At 39.1% G+C, this 17,506-nt stretch overlaps 1 protein-coding gene across 1 annotated transcript in view; it reads left to right on the top strand.

The window, feature by feature from the left end:
• Window positions 1-16,414, top strand: part of Prdm6 (PR/SET domain 6) — a 98,937-nt gene extending 82,523 nt beyond the window's left edge. The window contains exons 7-8 of the mRNA XM_047556995.1: window positions 7,776-7,952; window positions 14,586-16,414. Of these exons, the coding sequence (XP_047412951.1) occupies window positions 7,776-7,952; window positions 14,586-14,700 (292 nt within the window). The 3' untranslated portion in view covers window positions 14,701-16,414. The remainder of the gene's footprint in view (window positions 1-7,775; window positions 7,953-14,585) is intronic.
• Window positions 16,415-17,506: the final 1,092 nt, after the last annotated feature.

The following is a 17,506-nucleotide window of genomic DNA, read 5'->3' as shown; positions in this document are numbered from 1 at the left end:
CTTGCATCAAGCCTTTCTGTAACTAATTAATGCTGAAACATGTAATTAGGCCTGTGAAGATAGCTATGTCTTAGTAAAGGGTTCAATAGACTTGTACATCTTAGTACTTTTGGCTCTAGAGGTGATAGAAAAGTTTGAAAATCTTGTCCTCATTCAAAAAGAATTATTTTTTTTAAGTTTACCTTCCTTGCAAATAGCCTCAAGATACATCTAAGATACATTCTAAGATACAGTCTAAGTTTTACAGAGCACTTTAGTGATTTTAATTAAAATATAAAAGATGCATTAAAATCATCTCATAAACTTGCTTTACAAATTGAGCTAGTTCAAATATATGGATCTGTTATTTGCAAAGGTTTGTTGTAGTCTTAGTAACTGAGTGTGCAAGGTAAAATGAAGCAATAGTTGAAAGTTTCTGGATATTTTGGTGAAAGTCATAAAACAATGAAACTGTTTTAAGGTTAACAAAGATACTGAAATGGACTGTTTATTTATTATACTGGACTGTTATATTTAGAAAATCATGCATGTATTATGATTTATATTCTTGTGACGCTTATCATGTAAAATAATAGTCATAATTTATAACATATCCATGAAAATTATCAGAAAAATACCTTAAAATTAGCTTATATGTACAAGATAATACAAGATATACCTGCATGAGAGATTGTTGGGTAAGTGCTGATTCTTAGCTAATTTAGAGTTATTGGGGAAAACTTAGATGGTGTGAGACTCCCATCCTGTGCTAGGTTGTAATGGGCTTATTTGACTCAGACACCCAGGTGTGCTGTGACCAGCCTTCCAGATTTGGTGGAGTAATGGATGTTGTTATTGAGATTAATAGCCAGCATGAGATCAAGTTACTTATGCAATGGTTTCCCTCTTCTCCCCTACATTTTGTTGGTGAAGACTTGAGAGGTGATTGACATCATTCATGAATAAGTTAAAACGAAGACTATGACTTCTAAACATCAGTACTATGTTTCTTGGTAACAATGGGTAGATAAACTGAGTCTGAGTCCATCACATCTGTGTTGATTATAGGAAATAAGGGGAAGTAAAGGGAGATACCCAGGCACTTTGATCTACTAATTTCATTTTAGCTGCATAATTTGCTTTTAGATCATCGGACTGGAATAGCTCTTTTCTATTCCAGAACCCAGGATGCTGTCTTGGTACCAGAAAGTTTGGAAGTAAGAAATACTCTCCATAATTCTTAACCACATCAGTGAATTGCTAAATAGGAGAAATGCACAGAACCACAATGGAATATCAGATTTATTCATGATAGTTGCTCAATTTGGAAACTTATCTGTTATACGCACGGAAGCTTCCAATTGCTGAATATGCATATATTCTTTGTTGATTGACTCCATAGTCTTTGGAAGTTTGTGCCCATTCATCCATATACAGTTGTCTTTCAGATTCTGGAGGATTGGTTCCAGACATGCCCCAGCCCCATGGCAGATACCAAAATCTATGCATCCTCAAGTCCCTCATATAAAATGCTATAGAATTTGCAATAACCTGTGCACATGCTGCTGATCCTGCTGTATACACTTCAAATAATCTTTACATCACTTATAATACTTCATACAATGTAAATACTATGAAACTAATTGTTATTTTGTATTGTTTAAAAATAATGACAAGAAAAAAATCCATACATGTTTAGTACAGACACATTTTTTTTTTTTTTCTGAATGTTTCCAGTCTGCAGTTGGTTAAATCCCTGTATGCTGGATCCACATCTATGGATGGAGGGCCAGCTTTCCAGTGAAAAAGTTAAACCCATCAGAAACCATTTCCCTTATGTTTGAAAAACTCGGTGCTTTTACTTTGATTGGAAAATCTTGTTAGAATCAGAGGCAGGAAAGGGAGACACAGAAGAAAAATCAGAAGGTAAAGGGGTTAGAGTTTCAAAAGGGTCCAAGTTTGAAATGGGCCTCGGAATCCGAAGTACAAAAGATTTTTTTCACTCAAGAGATTGAATATTTGGCCACAAAAACCTCAGCCATTTGAACCTTCATCAAAGACACTTGGTGTGTCTATATTCATGAGCTTTTTCATGTCAGGTACCATCTTAAAGTCTATGCCTTGACATGAAGGAAAGAGATCTGCAAGTACCCAGCAATGCCAGCATTGCCGTTTCCCACCACCAAGTTATTCACATTGAATGAAGAAGGAACTTATGTGTGATCTGACAAAGTAGGAATCAGCCTTAAAGATAAAGACATATCCACAGGGGTCTAAGAGCCATGGGATTGCTATTTCTTGATATATTTTTTTCTGTTAATATTGAACAAACAGAACCAAAAGTCTCTTCTTTTTCTCAGGTCATGCTTGCATTTCCCTCTGGGTGAATTCAAAGGCTAGAAGCTATTGGAATCTAGATCAACCAAGGTTTTATTTAGAGATTTCATAAACATTTGAGTTTTTGCATAAGCTGATTGTGTAGGCTAGGGCAGCTTGACTGACTTTTGCTTGAATCGGGAGTTAGAAATCCCTCTTCTCTTCTGTTTTTCTGCTGCAAAAACTCTCAACAGTCCCACTGGGGCGTTGAGAAGTTGGGGGTCTTCAGAAAGGGGTAACCAAAACCTTCAATCACAGTGGATTATTTTCTGATGAATTTGTTCTCTTTTATTTTTCACAGAAAGTATCTTTATAATGCTTCTTTATTTTGCATTTTTTCTCGTTTTCTCTCTCCCTTTTGATTGTTTGTGGCACATGGGAAAAGTCACTGTTTATAATTGGATGTGATGGTGCCAGAGGGGACATGACTTTAAAAGGTGCTGTGTGGTGGGAGGAGCCTGGAGATAATCCATCACCATAATAGTTTCTTGGAATGTATCAATGTTCTTGTATTCCTGTTTCTTTCTGCCTCTCCCCCACCCGAGTGTGAGGGTTATCTTCTTTCTAGTTCTCAGTGTTCAGCAAACCCTCTGGTTCTGTACTCTGTCACTTTTCTGAATCTTCTTCTCCTTATAGAGAGCTAAGTTCTTTTCCTACTCCACCCAGCCAGCCAGCAGTGACTTAAGCAGGGTCCCTTTGAAGTCTTGGGAGATTTGCGCTTCAGCTGGCTGTCGTGGAGCAAGGAGAGAATGTAGCTCCAACTGAATAACTTTGTCCTGGAGGCGTTCATTCCATAAAAGAAAAATCAAAGAAGGATTAATAATTTTAAACCAAACCACACTTAATTTTGTTAAATGTTTCATCCTTTTCCTATGTGTACACTAAACCAATTACAGACTCAGAGCAAATGAATTGCACATTTTACTGGCGTAATCTTTGGCAGAGGAGCTGCCAGTGACAGAGAAAGCCAGGGGATGTACAAAATCTTCTTGCTGCTTTCTTTCTGCTTAAAAATTTACTACCATTGATATATGCTTACTAAATTCAACCACACTTTGCTTTTCAGTCTTTCTTTTTAATTTTTTTATTGAGTATGGAGCATTTTATAGTTTTTTCTTGAAGCTTGATATTTCTGTGTTGGAAACCAGCCACAGGGGGCTATTTACATTAATAAAAAAGTAAATAAAATAATACTTCAGTTTCTCAGGTGTACTAGCCACATTTCAAGTGCTCAACTGCTTCATGTGGCTAATGGCTCCTGTACTGGATTAACTTAGACCTAGAACTCTCCATCATTAGACAATACTACTAGAGGTCTCACGTTACAACAAAGCCACAGGGTACTTGTGGTTGTAAAACATTATCCCTTTGCTTTGAGAACAACGCAATGCTGTGTGCACATGATGAGTTGGCAGAATGAGGTGCTTTAGAAAGAAGGGTCCCAAATACAATGATGTGAGATGTTGAAAAGAGTAAAGCTAAACACAGCACCCATGGATGTCAGTCCTTGTGTGCTTCTTCTGATAGGATACCTGGAAGGGAGACAGAGCTTTGGAGTTAAGATTGATTATATCCAAATCAATCTTATCTTTGTACCAGACTTCAAAAAAATCATTGGAAAAGTTGGTCATCAGAATAAAAAGCTAAATAAGAGCAACTAATTCTGTGTCAAAGACCCTCCTTTTTAATTTGGGAGGTGTGAAAATGGGTGTGCTAATATAAATATGCATAAGTAGTCTTAACTCCTGTGGCCAGTGTCCCAAAAGAAACTGTGACATCTGAGATTCCTAAGTGATGATGTTTTCTAAGCTAAAAACTTTTTTAAAAAAAGCTTAGTTCTGTCTTGAATGTCTTCCTGTGCCCTTAAGTCCTAGACACATAATAAATTTTCAAACACTTTGATTATTTTATTTTTCATTAGAACATTATAATTATACACAGTAGTTGAATTCATTTTGACTAAATCATACATGCATGGAATATGATTTCAATCCTGGATCCCCTCAGCCCCTCCTTTCTCCCCCTCTTCTCCTTCCTCTACTCTACTGATCTTCCTTTCGTTTATTTCATTTATTTATTTTTCACTGGAATTTTCAACATATACTTAAAGGTGAAATTTCCTGTGTTATATTTATATATGCATATAACATGATTTTATAAAATTTATTCCATGTTTCCTCTCCTTTCCCTTTCCTCCTCCCTCCCTCTTGTTCTCCTTCTTCTACTCCACTGATATTCCCTATATCTTTTTGATATCCAGTCCCCCCACCCCCTCACTGCCTTCTTTTCCTTATTTTGCTCTAGTTTCCAAATATGAGAGAAGTGTTCAACCCTTTATTTTCTGAGTCTGGCTTTTTTAATTTAACATGATGTTCTCCATTTCCATCCATTTATCAGCAAGTATGATAATTTCACTCTTATTTATGGATGTGTAAAACTCATTATGTATATATTCCACATTTTCTTTTTGATTATTTTATTTTATTCATTTAAAAAGAAATCCTGGAAATACAGGACAAGAAAGTTTAAGGGAATATTGTCTATCAAATGTGCAACTTCTGTACTTTCTGAGGGCTGACTTTCTATAAATTTCTAGACTGAAAGAGACATTCTGTTATAGTAGCAAGGGAGATAGATAATTAAGTTCTAAATTCTACATGAAATCAGGCTCTGCAAAGGTGAATGTGACCAGATGATCTAAAATGTTATTCAATGTACCTAAAAATAAAGGATTATAGCTTTGTTTGTTGAAATTAATTATAATAAGGTTTGGTCCTACATTATGGTACTAGGTTTTCTTGTTGCTTGAAATTCTCAACTTTTGGCCAAAACATTAAAATTGTCCATATTCTAGTGAGCTTGTGCACACACACACAAACACAAAAACAGAAATCTCCACATCCATCCAGGGAACTGACTGGTACTCACAATGCAAGATGGAGATTGTGTTGGTGATGCTGTGTCTTGTAAGGCAGTGTTGGACCAATCCATAGGCCAGGCTTGTTGATCAGTTACCCAGAAGCAAGAGCAAAGCATGATGGGATGTGAGAACATTCAGCTCAGTCCACTCCCTTTTCCAGATGGATGAGAAAACAGGTCAGAGAAACTGAGTGACTTGGCCAAGTCCCACAGTTGGTTGGGGTCAGAGGCTGAAGTAGACTCACCTCTGCTCTCTCTCCTTTTCTAGGTCCTTCTGTTCAGTCAAGCTACATTTCTGCAAGGTTTTTTAAAAATAGTGCTATATAGGCAGGCCACTGCTCCCCTAGCAAATGCCTCTCAGGCTGGTCTTGGATAAAGGTGATGTTTTAGAATCCTTTCACTTTTCATTGGTATTACCTTCATTTAAGAATTCAACTAGTCCTTTCTCTGGTCATTTCTGCTCTTCTGTGTGTAAATCTTTGCCACTCTGACTATTAACATAAAAAGGATGGATTGACTTCTGACTGTGGGAAATAAATCACCCCAACTTTTGACAGCAGAATTAGAAAAAAAAAGAAAAGATTAATTGGTTTTATTTAGTGGCTTATTGTTTATAGTGATAGCTATTAAAAATAGATAACCAGAGGCTAATAAATGTTAATGGTTCCTTCACTATTAGAAAAAATCAATTGTCAGTGGATATAGCATATATTAATATATTATTTTGATTATAATCTTCAGTAGCATTTAAAAAAATTTATCCCTGAGAGAATTATTTGTTGAAGAATTCTTTTAAGGTTAGTATCTACTACCAAAGCAGATTTGGCAGGAGGATATTTTTATCCACATATAATTTTAATGGCTTTCAAAGCATCGTTTTATAATTGTAGTAAAATGCATGTGTGATTTGTCAAGATTGATAAACTCCTTACCAAGGACTCTTATATATTTCTTTGAAACTTGTTTGAGAGCAGTTAGATAGATTTCTAAATGTAAGTAATTAAAATTGTATAGTATTGAGTTATTGACCAATCCTGGACTATTAATCAAGCTAAAAAATTCTACAATCAGTGCTCAGTGTGCTGAAGCTGGGTAAAATAATAGTATTTGTGTTCAGTGAGGCAAGTAGCCACAATTAAGCACTTCACTTGACAAATGAGAGGGTACACTTTATTCTGCACTTAATTGAACTGTTGTACATGCTCGGTCACCATTGTCTCCCAGTCCTGCATTTTGGTTTCTGATCATTGGGGTTTATGCATTTGCTAAAGGTAGAGCAATTAAGTCTGCTTTTGCTATTGGCTTTCTAAATGTAGCCAGAAATGTCTGGGCCACAAACCAGGGCTCACTGAGCTCTGTTACTATCCCTCATGACAAATTAATTTTCTGAACAAAAATTTTGATAAACAAATTAGAGACCTGTCAAGGAATGATATGAAATAGCTTCGAACAGGGAAAACTCCTCAGGTTTTATATCACTCACCAGATTCTGCTTAAGTAAGCAGAAGAACTTCTGTGGAGAAGACAGAATTTTAATCTATTTTATGAAAACCAAAAATTGATTTACTTCTCATGAGCTGGAAAGAATGTGCTCTGATAATCTTGCTAATTATCAGGTATTTGTCACAACTTCCTTCCATTTGCTTTTGCATCAGAGTCATCTTTCTGCAAGCATAGTGGCATCCTGTCATTTGTATGCTGCTATAAATCATTCCTTGCTACCAGATTAAACTGGGAGCCGAGGTTCAAGAAAAAGACTCAATGGATAAATATTCGGGAGGTGGGTAGGAGGTCAAAGTCAGGATTTCTTTTACAAAGAGATGCATCTGGGTGCTGCACATCAGAGTTCAACTTGTGCAATACCAGCATTGGTACTATACACAGATCCCAAGACAGCTTAGGATTTATTAAAACATGCATGCATCTTGCCCAAATGTTTAACTGGCACTTAGAATAAGATCCAAACCCTAGAATGACCTTGGCATCAACTACTTATGTCCTGTGAGGACAGTTTCAGTTTTCTGAACTGACAGAAATAATAACTACTTTCCCTGACCTAGAGGGTTACTGTAAAGATGAAACTAGATAATCGATTTTAAAGCACTTGGAAAAGTTAAGAATGCCAGGGAAACATGAGAGACGATTACAGCTTTTCTCTTGTAACATTTGGCTTAATGAGGCCTGTGCTTTTAAGGCTTACAAAGATACACTAATATTTGCCTGCAGGGAGATAAAGACAAGAAAGTAGAGGATTTTGAAATGGTATGATTTAATACTGGAAGGGAATATTCATTTGGGAATTTATGTGTCTCAGCAGCTCTGTGAATTTTGTTCCTGTGGCAACAAGTAAAGTAGTGGGGACCCAGAGGCCAAAACTCTGTATTCTGTCTTAAAAAGTATGAAAATATCACCAAAAAGTTTTGGGTTCTTGTTTCATCATGCTGATTTCCAACTAACCAACATGGAAAATAATGACCAGGCAGTCTCTTTATTTGTTTCAGACCCTATCAATGTGGCCACTGCTCTCAGTCCTTCTCCCAGCCTTCTGAACTGAGGAACCACGTGGTCACTCACTCCAGTGACCGGCCTTTCAAGTGCGGCTACTGTGGCCGTGCCTTTGCGGGAGCCACCACTCTCAACAACCATATCCGAACCCACACTGGAGAAAAGCCCTTCAAGTAAGTAGTGGCTCCGTCCTCTTCCTCTCAGCCTTTCCTGAGAGCCAGCAGATGCGTTGGCACAGCACTGCCCAGCTCCCCTCAGGAAAAGGCTCTCTGGTTCAAGTTTTGTTACCTTACACTTAGGATGATCTTTCTGGGTGCGTCTTCTCATCAGCAAAATAAGGAAGTTTGAATAAGTAATTTGCATATTTCCAGTTTCTAAGGATCTGTGTGTCTAAACTTTATCCAGGAGCCACACAGCACTCATGGCCATCAGCAAGCCCTATTGCCCTAAGGGTGGGCATAAACTTAGGATGTCAGAGTAATTCTCTCTTGGAGAACTTGAACCCTTCAGGATCCTGATGAACCATTTCCTCCTGTTTATCATGTGTTAAAGAGTTTGAATCTATTATAGTAGCCAACTTGTGACTCAGAACTCAAAATTATCATGTTGGTGAAAAACAAAACAAAACAAAAAAGCAAAGCAAACACAGGGCATTTTGACTTTTTGAAGATTCATAAAGTTTTTAAGGGAACATCAAAAGAGGTAAAACTAAATTCTAAAGGTTTTGGCAAGGTCAGGGCAATTGCATAAGATTGTGTGTTCAAAATATAACCCAGTCATTAAACCAGTGGACTGCTGAATCATGTGATATGACCTGTTTATTCATTCATCCCTTCATTGATCCATTCATTCATTTATTCATTCACTTATTCAATTATATATGCTTATTCATTCAACAAATATTTATTGAGCACCTACTTTTATACTGGGCGCCTGGCTAGGGACAAGAGATACAAAGGTAAATGAGTCTCAGCTCCTTCCCACCCCAACTTTGAAGACCTCATGCTCTAAGAGGAAGACCAATTAATCAACAAATGTAACAACACAGGGTGAAATGTGCAGCAATAAGACATGTACATACAATGTTTGAAAGTAGCAAAGAAATGGAATAACCAATGCTATCTGGGAGATGATGCTTTAGATGTGTTTTAAAGAATGAGTAGGAGCTTACCAGATGTACAGGGGATAGAGGTGTTTATCAATAGTAGTAGCTCAAACAGCATGCAGAAAGGCCTGGGAGAGTAAACCTATATACATAGGTGGTTGGTGGTCTCAAAGCAGTTTTAACTATGCAGTGAGCTGTTTTTCCCTTCAACCTTCTTACATTTCTCTCAACTCATTTCCCATACTGGCTTCCCTGTTTGAGAAAGAAAATTAAAAGTGCGTATATGTGCAGCCTTATTTGCCTTCAGTAAGAAAAGATAAGCAAGAGTGGAAACCATCCAGTCCATAGAAGATAGCCCCTTTGTTCATTCTTCCGAGAGTCTTCCAAAAGTCTCGTGACCCATGATTTTCCCTCTGAATCTGCTGTTTGGACATATTGTTGTGCTCACACTGATAGGTGGAACTTAGGGTAACAGAGTCCTGCAGATCTGGGTCCTCCCTGCTTCAGTGATCTTCCAGTGAAGGAAGGACCTCATAAAAGCCTGTGATCTTTGGTCATCTCCCCAAGAATTAAGTTACCTTGATTCATCATTCTTCATTATTTTCCATTGTGATTTAATTGATATTAATAATAAAAATAGTGATTTTTTTGTCTGTATACATAGGCCTAGCTTGCTCATAGGGTAGGATGGGCCCTAGACTTGGGCTTATAGCATGGGAACCTCTAGCTGAAGTGGTGCACCTTTCTGTAATCACCCTGAGGCACTGGAGGGCTCACCCCAGTTGCAGGAGTTCCCTTTCGTTGGTGCTTGTGTCCTGCTGGTGGACTTTGCCACCATCCTGAGGCCTGACCCCCAGGGGCTTCACAGATTCTGGTTTCAGTACTGTCTTGGAGGTGGAAAGTGACAAGGGCACATTTCTTGTGCCTTTGAGCAAGAGAGTTTTTTCAAAAACAGAGGTGCAGGAGGTCTGAGGATCTTTCTGGTCCCTCATATTAGACAGGCAGTCAGACAGACACAGTGCCAAGAATCAGATTGATTTTTATCTTGTTGCTGTGTAAATAGATTTTAGTAATTAATTGAAGAGGTTCCAGGGTCAAAATGGGAAATAGATTTCTATTAATGTTAAGGTGTTACTTATGTGTAACCTCGTTGACTCCACTCAATTTTTTTCTTTAACATCCTGTTTTTGTCATGTTTCCAATAGAGTTGCCATCTTAACTTAATTTTAATTCGTTGAATTAATATTTGAAGGAATTTAGCAATTGCATCTTTTCCCCCTTTCCAACAGTATTTTTTGTGACCATACCTAATTTCATCTGGGAAAAAGAAACAAAAGGAAAAAATAAGGAAACAAGCAGTGTTGTTGGATGCCATTCAATATACACGTTATAGTTCCTTCTGTTCCCACTTTTATCAAGATAGCCACAGGCTATCATTTGTGGGGGGAGAATTTTACTTTATCAAATATATATCTCCACAGAAGAGCTGAGTGTATGCTTATTTGGAAAGTGCAAGACTTAAACATCTTCTAGGAAATGGAAAGTTAAATCCTTTAGTGTATACAACCAGGTCTTTCAGAATTGAACTATCCCAAGGGAGTTTTGGGAATCTTCCAACTACAGCCCATGGATATCCAACCCGTGGACATTTGTAAATATTATGAAGATATCCTTTTACAAGCTTATAAAACAAACATTCAAAAAAACTTTTGTTGCATACTAGTCAATAAAAAGGGTTTCGTCAGGATGGTTAATTTTACTACTTCAGCTAATGGGTATTGGCTTAAACAATGTGGAAGAGAAGAAGAATCTTGTAAAGATGCACAACCCTAAACCCTATGACTGGAGCAGCTTCCAAATAGATGACCCAAATGGCTTAGTCCCCAAGTTGTACCACCCACCCTGAACTCTGGGGCCTTTACCGAGTCTGAGCCTGCCACATCAGAGGAAAGCCCTTTCCAAGTTCTAAAATCTTCTGCTCAGCAGTGGATTTTGGAGGCAGATCAAGACCGCTGGCATCCAAAGAAGGCAGGAGAAGATTTGCCATTAAAATGTCAGAATTCATTCCAGGCTTCTTACAACCTGCATAGCTGAAATCGCATTGGAAGAATCTATCTCCCGAGTTCTAGGTAGATCACAGGACTGCTGACAGCTAACCTAGGCTGTAGACTTAGAATTTCCGAGATACAAGAGCACATAGAAAAATGAAAAAAGTCAAAGATCACATTGAAGGTCTTGGATTTCAGTTTGTTCTGAAATTGGGAGTTGTGGAGAACAAGGAACGAAAGGAAGACATCATTTCATTAAATAGCAATGACCAAGCACTTTATTGCAGGAAGGAAGAAAAGGAGGGAGGGAGGAAAGTTGGCAGTCTGAAAACACCTCTTTATGACGAGGACCCGTTCTTACTAAACACAGAATCTCAAGATTTCAGGTGGGCTGCTCTGCTCCACTCTGCTCTGCCTGGGAGGACCCATGTGAGCCGCCTTCCTGGCTTCTGAGTCTGGGAAGCTGCACGAGCAGTCCAGGACTGTCCATAGAGGGGCTCTTCACCCTCGTTACAAGCAAGTGGAAATAGTGCCCTATGTTTTTGCCTCAAATAAAGCAGTTTGTCTGAGAACAAAAAAAAAAAAATCAAAGGAAATTCCAAAGGATGCCTAACAATTGAACAAGACCTAGACAAAATCCAAGCAAATCAGTAGACATGCATGGAGCACATTACATGTATGAAGCCCTGTGCAATCTGGTCCAGCTCAAGAAGTATTTTGTGACATGTTGCAGATGCACAGAAAACTTCTAGCATGTTTTCTGTGTAACAGAACTTTATATCATTTATTAAGCTCCCGGTACATATAATCCAATCAACCAGCACATTTGAGTAAAGGAGGATCCCAAACTGAAAAGGAAATCAAGTCTAAGACTCTCATGCCAGTAGGAAGTTGGGGACATTCTTTTTGCTGAAATGCTTGGAAGATTTTCCACACATGTGTTTCTTCAAGGCTACAACATCAGCACCTATGCCAAGTGAAGGCACAATAAGGAAGACCCTGTGTGCAAGAGCATTCTCTCCTCTGGGCTCACCCCTGCTTCTTTCTTTCTTTCCTTCTTTATTCTGCTATATTCCATGAAGTCCAGGTTTAGAGATGCCTGAACCCCATCACTTGCATAAGATTGTAATTCAGGGTTAATTAATGCCAACTCACCTAAAATCCGTCTCTGACCTCCCAGAACCAAGGTACTTGAATTTGGTTAGTCTTTCTGTTGAATTTCATAAGGCTGTAAAAATATTTTGTGGGCAAGATTTCTCCAAAATTTAAGATGATAAACATAAAGCCCTTCTCTTTTTTCAAAAATGTATTTTTATATCTAGCTGTCTTTAATTCCTCAAATATACCAATTATTTTATAGTTCTCAATCCACATAGATAGTATTTCTATTAGCCCACTTTCCTTAAGAAGGAGAAATCACTGAGAAAAGGATCTAAATTCAGGCATTTTTCAACACATCTGCATGTGTTTTCTCTCATACCTGGTGGGAAGATGGTCCTAGAGATGATCTTTCAGGAATGATCTTTGCAAGCATACTACAGATCAGAAAAAGTTTCCTGTTCCAACAAATTGCTCTATACATGTAAGTCTCTGTGAGACATTTAGGCAAACCCTTAAGAAAAGTTTAACTCTGCCCTTAATACCTCCATGGTTGTGGGAATTTAAGTGTTACACTTTTGCTTTATTTGAAGCACTAAGCTTCCCATTTGCGAAGTCTTCATATTCTAATATACAAGATTAGCGGGGCAGAGGCCTGGCTCAGGTAAAGTGTCATTCTTCACAATTGTTCAAACTCTTTTGCTCTCTTTGAAATTGATCCTAGAGCTTCAAAATTAAAAAAAAAAAAAAAGAATATAATAATTTGAAAGTTTGTCAGGTAGTTGAAAGGTAGTATATTTTGACACACTAATCCAGTAACTAATCAGTTTTCTAATAAACAATCAGCGGTTGCTAACATGTCATCAGCACTCCAGGAGCTCTGGAGAGGGGATGAGCTGCCTGCGGACGTTAATGAATACACCCAAAATCATTAGGTGATCAATACTTCTGAGTTATTTTCATTGAACTGATAGGTCTGATACATTAAAGCTGACATTATACATTTGTCAAGATCACAGTGCAGTTTTTAACAGTGGAACAGGCTGCTAAAAATATTCCCCGAAAGACAATCACAGAAACGCAACTTCTTCACCCTGACACACTCAGCTGGCCACAAGAGTCTGGAAAATCCAAGTAAGTGCTGAAGCCCCAGCCTCCCCACGTTCGCGGACATGCCAGAACCCCACACTGGACAGGCGTGCTCTGTTTCTATGGGAGATTATTTTTGTGGCAGGGCACTTTCTATGATTTACTAGTGAGGAGGAAAGGGGGACACATCATGGGACACATGGCCTCCTCCTCTGTGATAGGGCAGGGGGACTTTCTTGTGGTGGCTTTTGCCACAGCTCCAGCAGTGTAGGGACCTGAGAATTGGAGATTGTGATATTTTACAGAGGATAATTGTCTGCAGCTCCTCTTGAATATTCTTTCCTTTGGAGGATGGAGGAGAGAACATTAATGGGATGACTGAGGTGGCTACTGCCTGCCAGTGCTCCCAGCAGCCCAGATGTGTAAGATGGTGACGGGAAGTTGCTATGCCCAGCTTGCTGCCACGGTTCAACTGCAAGTGGTGTGTGTACACATAGTCATGGACATTTAGCCAGGAACAACAGTCACAGAAAGACTGGAGTCCCCACCAGGGTGTGTGTGTCTGTGTGTGTGTTGTTTTCTATAGATCAAGTAGCCACTGAACTAGTAAGTGAGGCTTGTGTGGGAGATGGAGATGCACCCAGGGTCTCTGGATAACAATCTTTTTCTTTCCTCCTTCCTTCTTTTTAAGTTAAGGAGAGGCAATATTATTGAAGTAGGAAGCCAGTTTTCTCCTCTTAGACATAGGGGCCTTTAATTGTGGCCCACATGTACACTATTTCTCCTCTACATTCTGGAGGGTTGATCACTTAAACCACACAAATATCTCTTGATTCTCACTTTTTCTGAGTTTCCCCGACACCACTATAAACCCTAGTGTTGTAAATTGTCCTAACCCTATATTTGGTTTGGGTTGTGACACTGTAACTAGCTTTTGCAAAAAAGCAGCCTCCTCACCCCCCACCTCTTAGTCAACGGCAAACTAATGTATTGCTTCCATTAGTTTCCAAATTCTGAGATGATCGTTCTTTGGCTGTTGTGCTGAGGGGAGTAGAATTCTGGGTTTTAAATTAGCAGCAGGTGAAATTCTATTTGTCATCAATTTCTCTTTGGGGTTACGGAGCAGAAAACTGCAGACAAGCTGCTGCTTTGATGGCTCACTCCTAAAAATCTCTTTTTGTTCTTTATCTATTTGAACTGACAGTGATCAGAGCTGCAGCAGGACAGGGCTCTCTGGAGAAATCACCTTCCCCCTGCCTATTGACAGATCCCTCTGTTCTGCATCAGACGGGCTTTGTCCCATCCCAGGCATCCAGGCCTTGGAAGGAGCCACCAATTAAACCTCTTGAGCCGGTAAAATCTGAAGCCACTTTGGAGTGTCTGTTCTGATTAGGCAGGATGAGAGGAAGCCCATCACCCTGCAGGCCCCGCTCCCTGGTCTCAATTTTCTCTCTTGCCTCCACCAGGTGCGAGAGGTGTGAGAGGAGCTTCACGCAGGCCACCCAGCTGAGCCGACACCAGCGGATGCCCAATGAGTGCAAGCCAATAACGGAGAGCCCAGAATCAATCGAAGTGGATTAACTGATTGACTGGTTGGAATTAAACTGCAAGGAAAGTCATGATTAAATGTCACGGACACTTAAGCAAAACCAAAGATTTCCTCTGAGCAACTTTCAATCAGTCCCAGAAAACCAAAAGCAGTAATAAAATAAGTAAGATGTTAAGAGATATTGATCCTGGCGTGGAAGTCAGACCAGGAAAGAGATTATTTATTTATGACTAGTGATGAGACTGATTTCAGTGGACAACTAACCTGGGATGGCTAACATTTCCAGTCCCACCATGTATTTGCTTTGTTTCTAAAAAGCTTTTTTTAAAATTGTTATTTAATACCAAAGTGAGGAATCAGAGGGGTTCTTCTGCCCACGGTTGTGACTAAGAATGCACAGGGACTTGGTTCTCGTTGCACCTTTTTTCATAGCATGTTCAAGACCCAGTGTGCAGCCATTCTTCCTGCTGTTTTGGTTTGGCCTGGCCCGATACTGGCTGCCCCAGCAGGGACCCTGGAAGCAGAAGCGAGACCCTCGCTAAGGCAGCACCATCTGCAGCTCCAGTGGCAGCCGTCTCCGTATTCTCACTTCTCATGCACTTTCACGTGGCTCCTTCCATCCAGCAGCCTGGTCCTGATGCAGGAAAGCCTGGGACAGGAAGAAAATGGTTTCAGTTTCGAAATTCAGAGGAGAAAGTGGGGGAATGACTTTGTCCTGTCAGGATTTCAAAAACATTTAAAATGTTTGGAGCTTCATAATACAGTACATTGTTCCGAAGCAGCTAGTTGAGAAAATTTTGTTTTCAAAAACATTTTAGCTTAAAAAAAAAAAAAAGAAAGAAAGAAAATGGAAATAAAGTTCTTCGTTCTGAGGCTGAATATAAGGTATTAGGCTTCAAGTAATTTTTCTTTTGTTCTTTCTTTGCAACTGGTGAATATGTGAACAAACATGGTGCCGTGCTCATTGTCAACAGCTTCAGTTTAGGCACCTTCGTCTTCCTGCTGGTTCAGGTGAAGCCCAAGAGGCTCCTTTTCTTACTCCAGAGTGCAGCAGGAGTATTTCTGCAGTGATGGGTGAAAATAGGTCAGACAAGGAAACATTGAGAGGAGGAGCTACCAAGGGGCTTGTGGTTAGACCACATTGCCCAGGAGCAGCTAATTTTAGCAATAGGAATTACCTTTCCTCTCTCCAGATACACTCATCAAAAGGGAAAGAATTTTCACACAATTTCACTTTCTTTGAGTTGCCTGGAAAGTGAGTTGAACTTCAGCTAGCCTTTTGGTGTTTCACCAATGGTGCTCAATAAAATTGGATCACATTCCATGAAACAATGCCATGTCAGGAAGAAATGATGTCTCCTGTAGCTCTTGGTCCATTAGCTCCCAGCTGCAACTCAGAGGCTGAGTCTACCTCCATGCCAGTTGAAAAAGAGCTAAATAGTTTATTTAGAGTATTCAATAACACTTTCTGTTTGTAGATTTCTTGGTCACCCGTTAGCAAGGCACAGCCTTTTAAGGAACAACTTGTCTTCAAACTCTCTCTTGTCTTCCCTCAAAAAACAAAAAGAAGCTCACTACTGAAATTCAAGAATACTGTGTGGTTCAGTTTAATCTGTCACCATGTATTTGGTTCTCTGACAATCTTTTTGTCTTTTACTTTTGCTTCTCTATCCCATAGGAGCCAACTGCCACATTTAAAATGTGATAAAATATGGCCTCATTAACCATGTTTGTAGTTAGAATCATCTCTAGGATTGTGAGCCACAAAAAAAAAAAAAAAAAAAAAAAAAAAAAAAAAAAAAAACTTGGCTAATTCTGACCTCTCTTGCCAAATCTGGAAATAGTAAGTGATCTGTGCTACTATGTAACTCTTGCTGACTGAAAGTCTTCTCTCCAGTAGGTAGAGACTTTACATTCCTTGCCCAAAGTCATGAATATATTTGCCAGCAACGTCTGTCACTGGGAAGGGTGAATAAACTGTATCCACATTTACCTAAAACCTGAAAAAAAAAAAAAAAAAAAAGACAGGTCACCTATGGAGATGAGCAAACTGTTCCATATATTAAGGCTGTACGATGTGGTTGAACTTTTTTGAAAATGATAAGAAGGGACTCAATGTTTCTAATTTTTTTTTTTAGTGAGAAAAATCAGCTCATCCATTGCTCCATTTCCTAACTGAACACAAAGCTCACTCAGGTGTCATGGATTGCACTGGCAGGAATGAACACCTCCTTCCTTGATATCTGGTATGGGAAACGTTTCTATAGCTGTGATCTCTACCACCCTAATGGCTTTGCTAGCTGGTCCCAAACTCCCACCATGTGGGAGTAACCTCTACCAAAAGATTCTTCGTTCTCCATTTAAGTCTATTTTTTCTCCTCTATTACTAAGAAAAAAATCATATGTATTCAACCAAATCTGGCCAGAAAACATTCTCATAACAAACAAAATTGGACACTGTAATTTTCCACACATTTGGGGACATTCACACTTTTCACATTTCTGAGCTATTCCCAGCTTCCAGCAGACCAGCCCAGGCCATCTGTCCGTAACACAGACCTGTACCTGCAAAGTGCCTTGGAGCCCTGGAGCAGGTACTGACATCATTTGGGTCCCAAGTGCTTTTAATCAATGTGTATACAGAAAGCAGATTTTTCCTTGAAACTTCCCAACAACAGAAAGGCTTCAACTGTTTCTATTTAAAAGGTACACCCAATCCCTTGAGACACAGTCATTGGGTGGTGGAAACTACAGTTGTAAAGATTTGCCCATTTTCCTTATTAGCAACTTCTTACCTTATAATGGCATGAAGAGAATAGAAGCTTTGAGTCATGGAGT

The sequence above is a fragment of the Sciurus carolinensis genome, chromosome 6, assembly GCF_902686445.1.
Source record: "Sciurus carolinensis chromosome 6, mSciCar1.2, whole genome shotgun sequence".
In the NCBI taxonomy this organism is placed as follows: Eukaryota; Metazoa; Chordata; class Mammalia; order Rodentia; family Sciuridae; genus Sciurus; species Sciurus carolinensis.
This window is presented reverse-complemented; position numbering and strand designations above follow the sequence as displayed.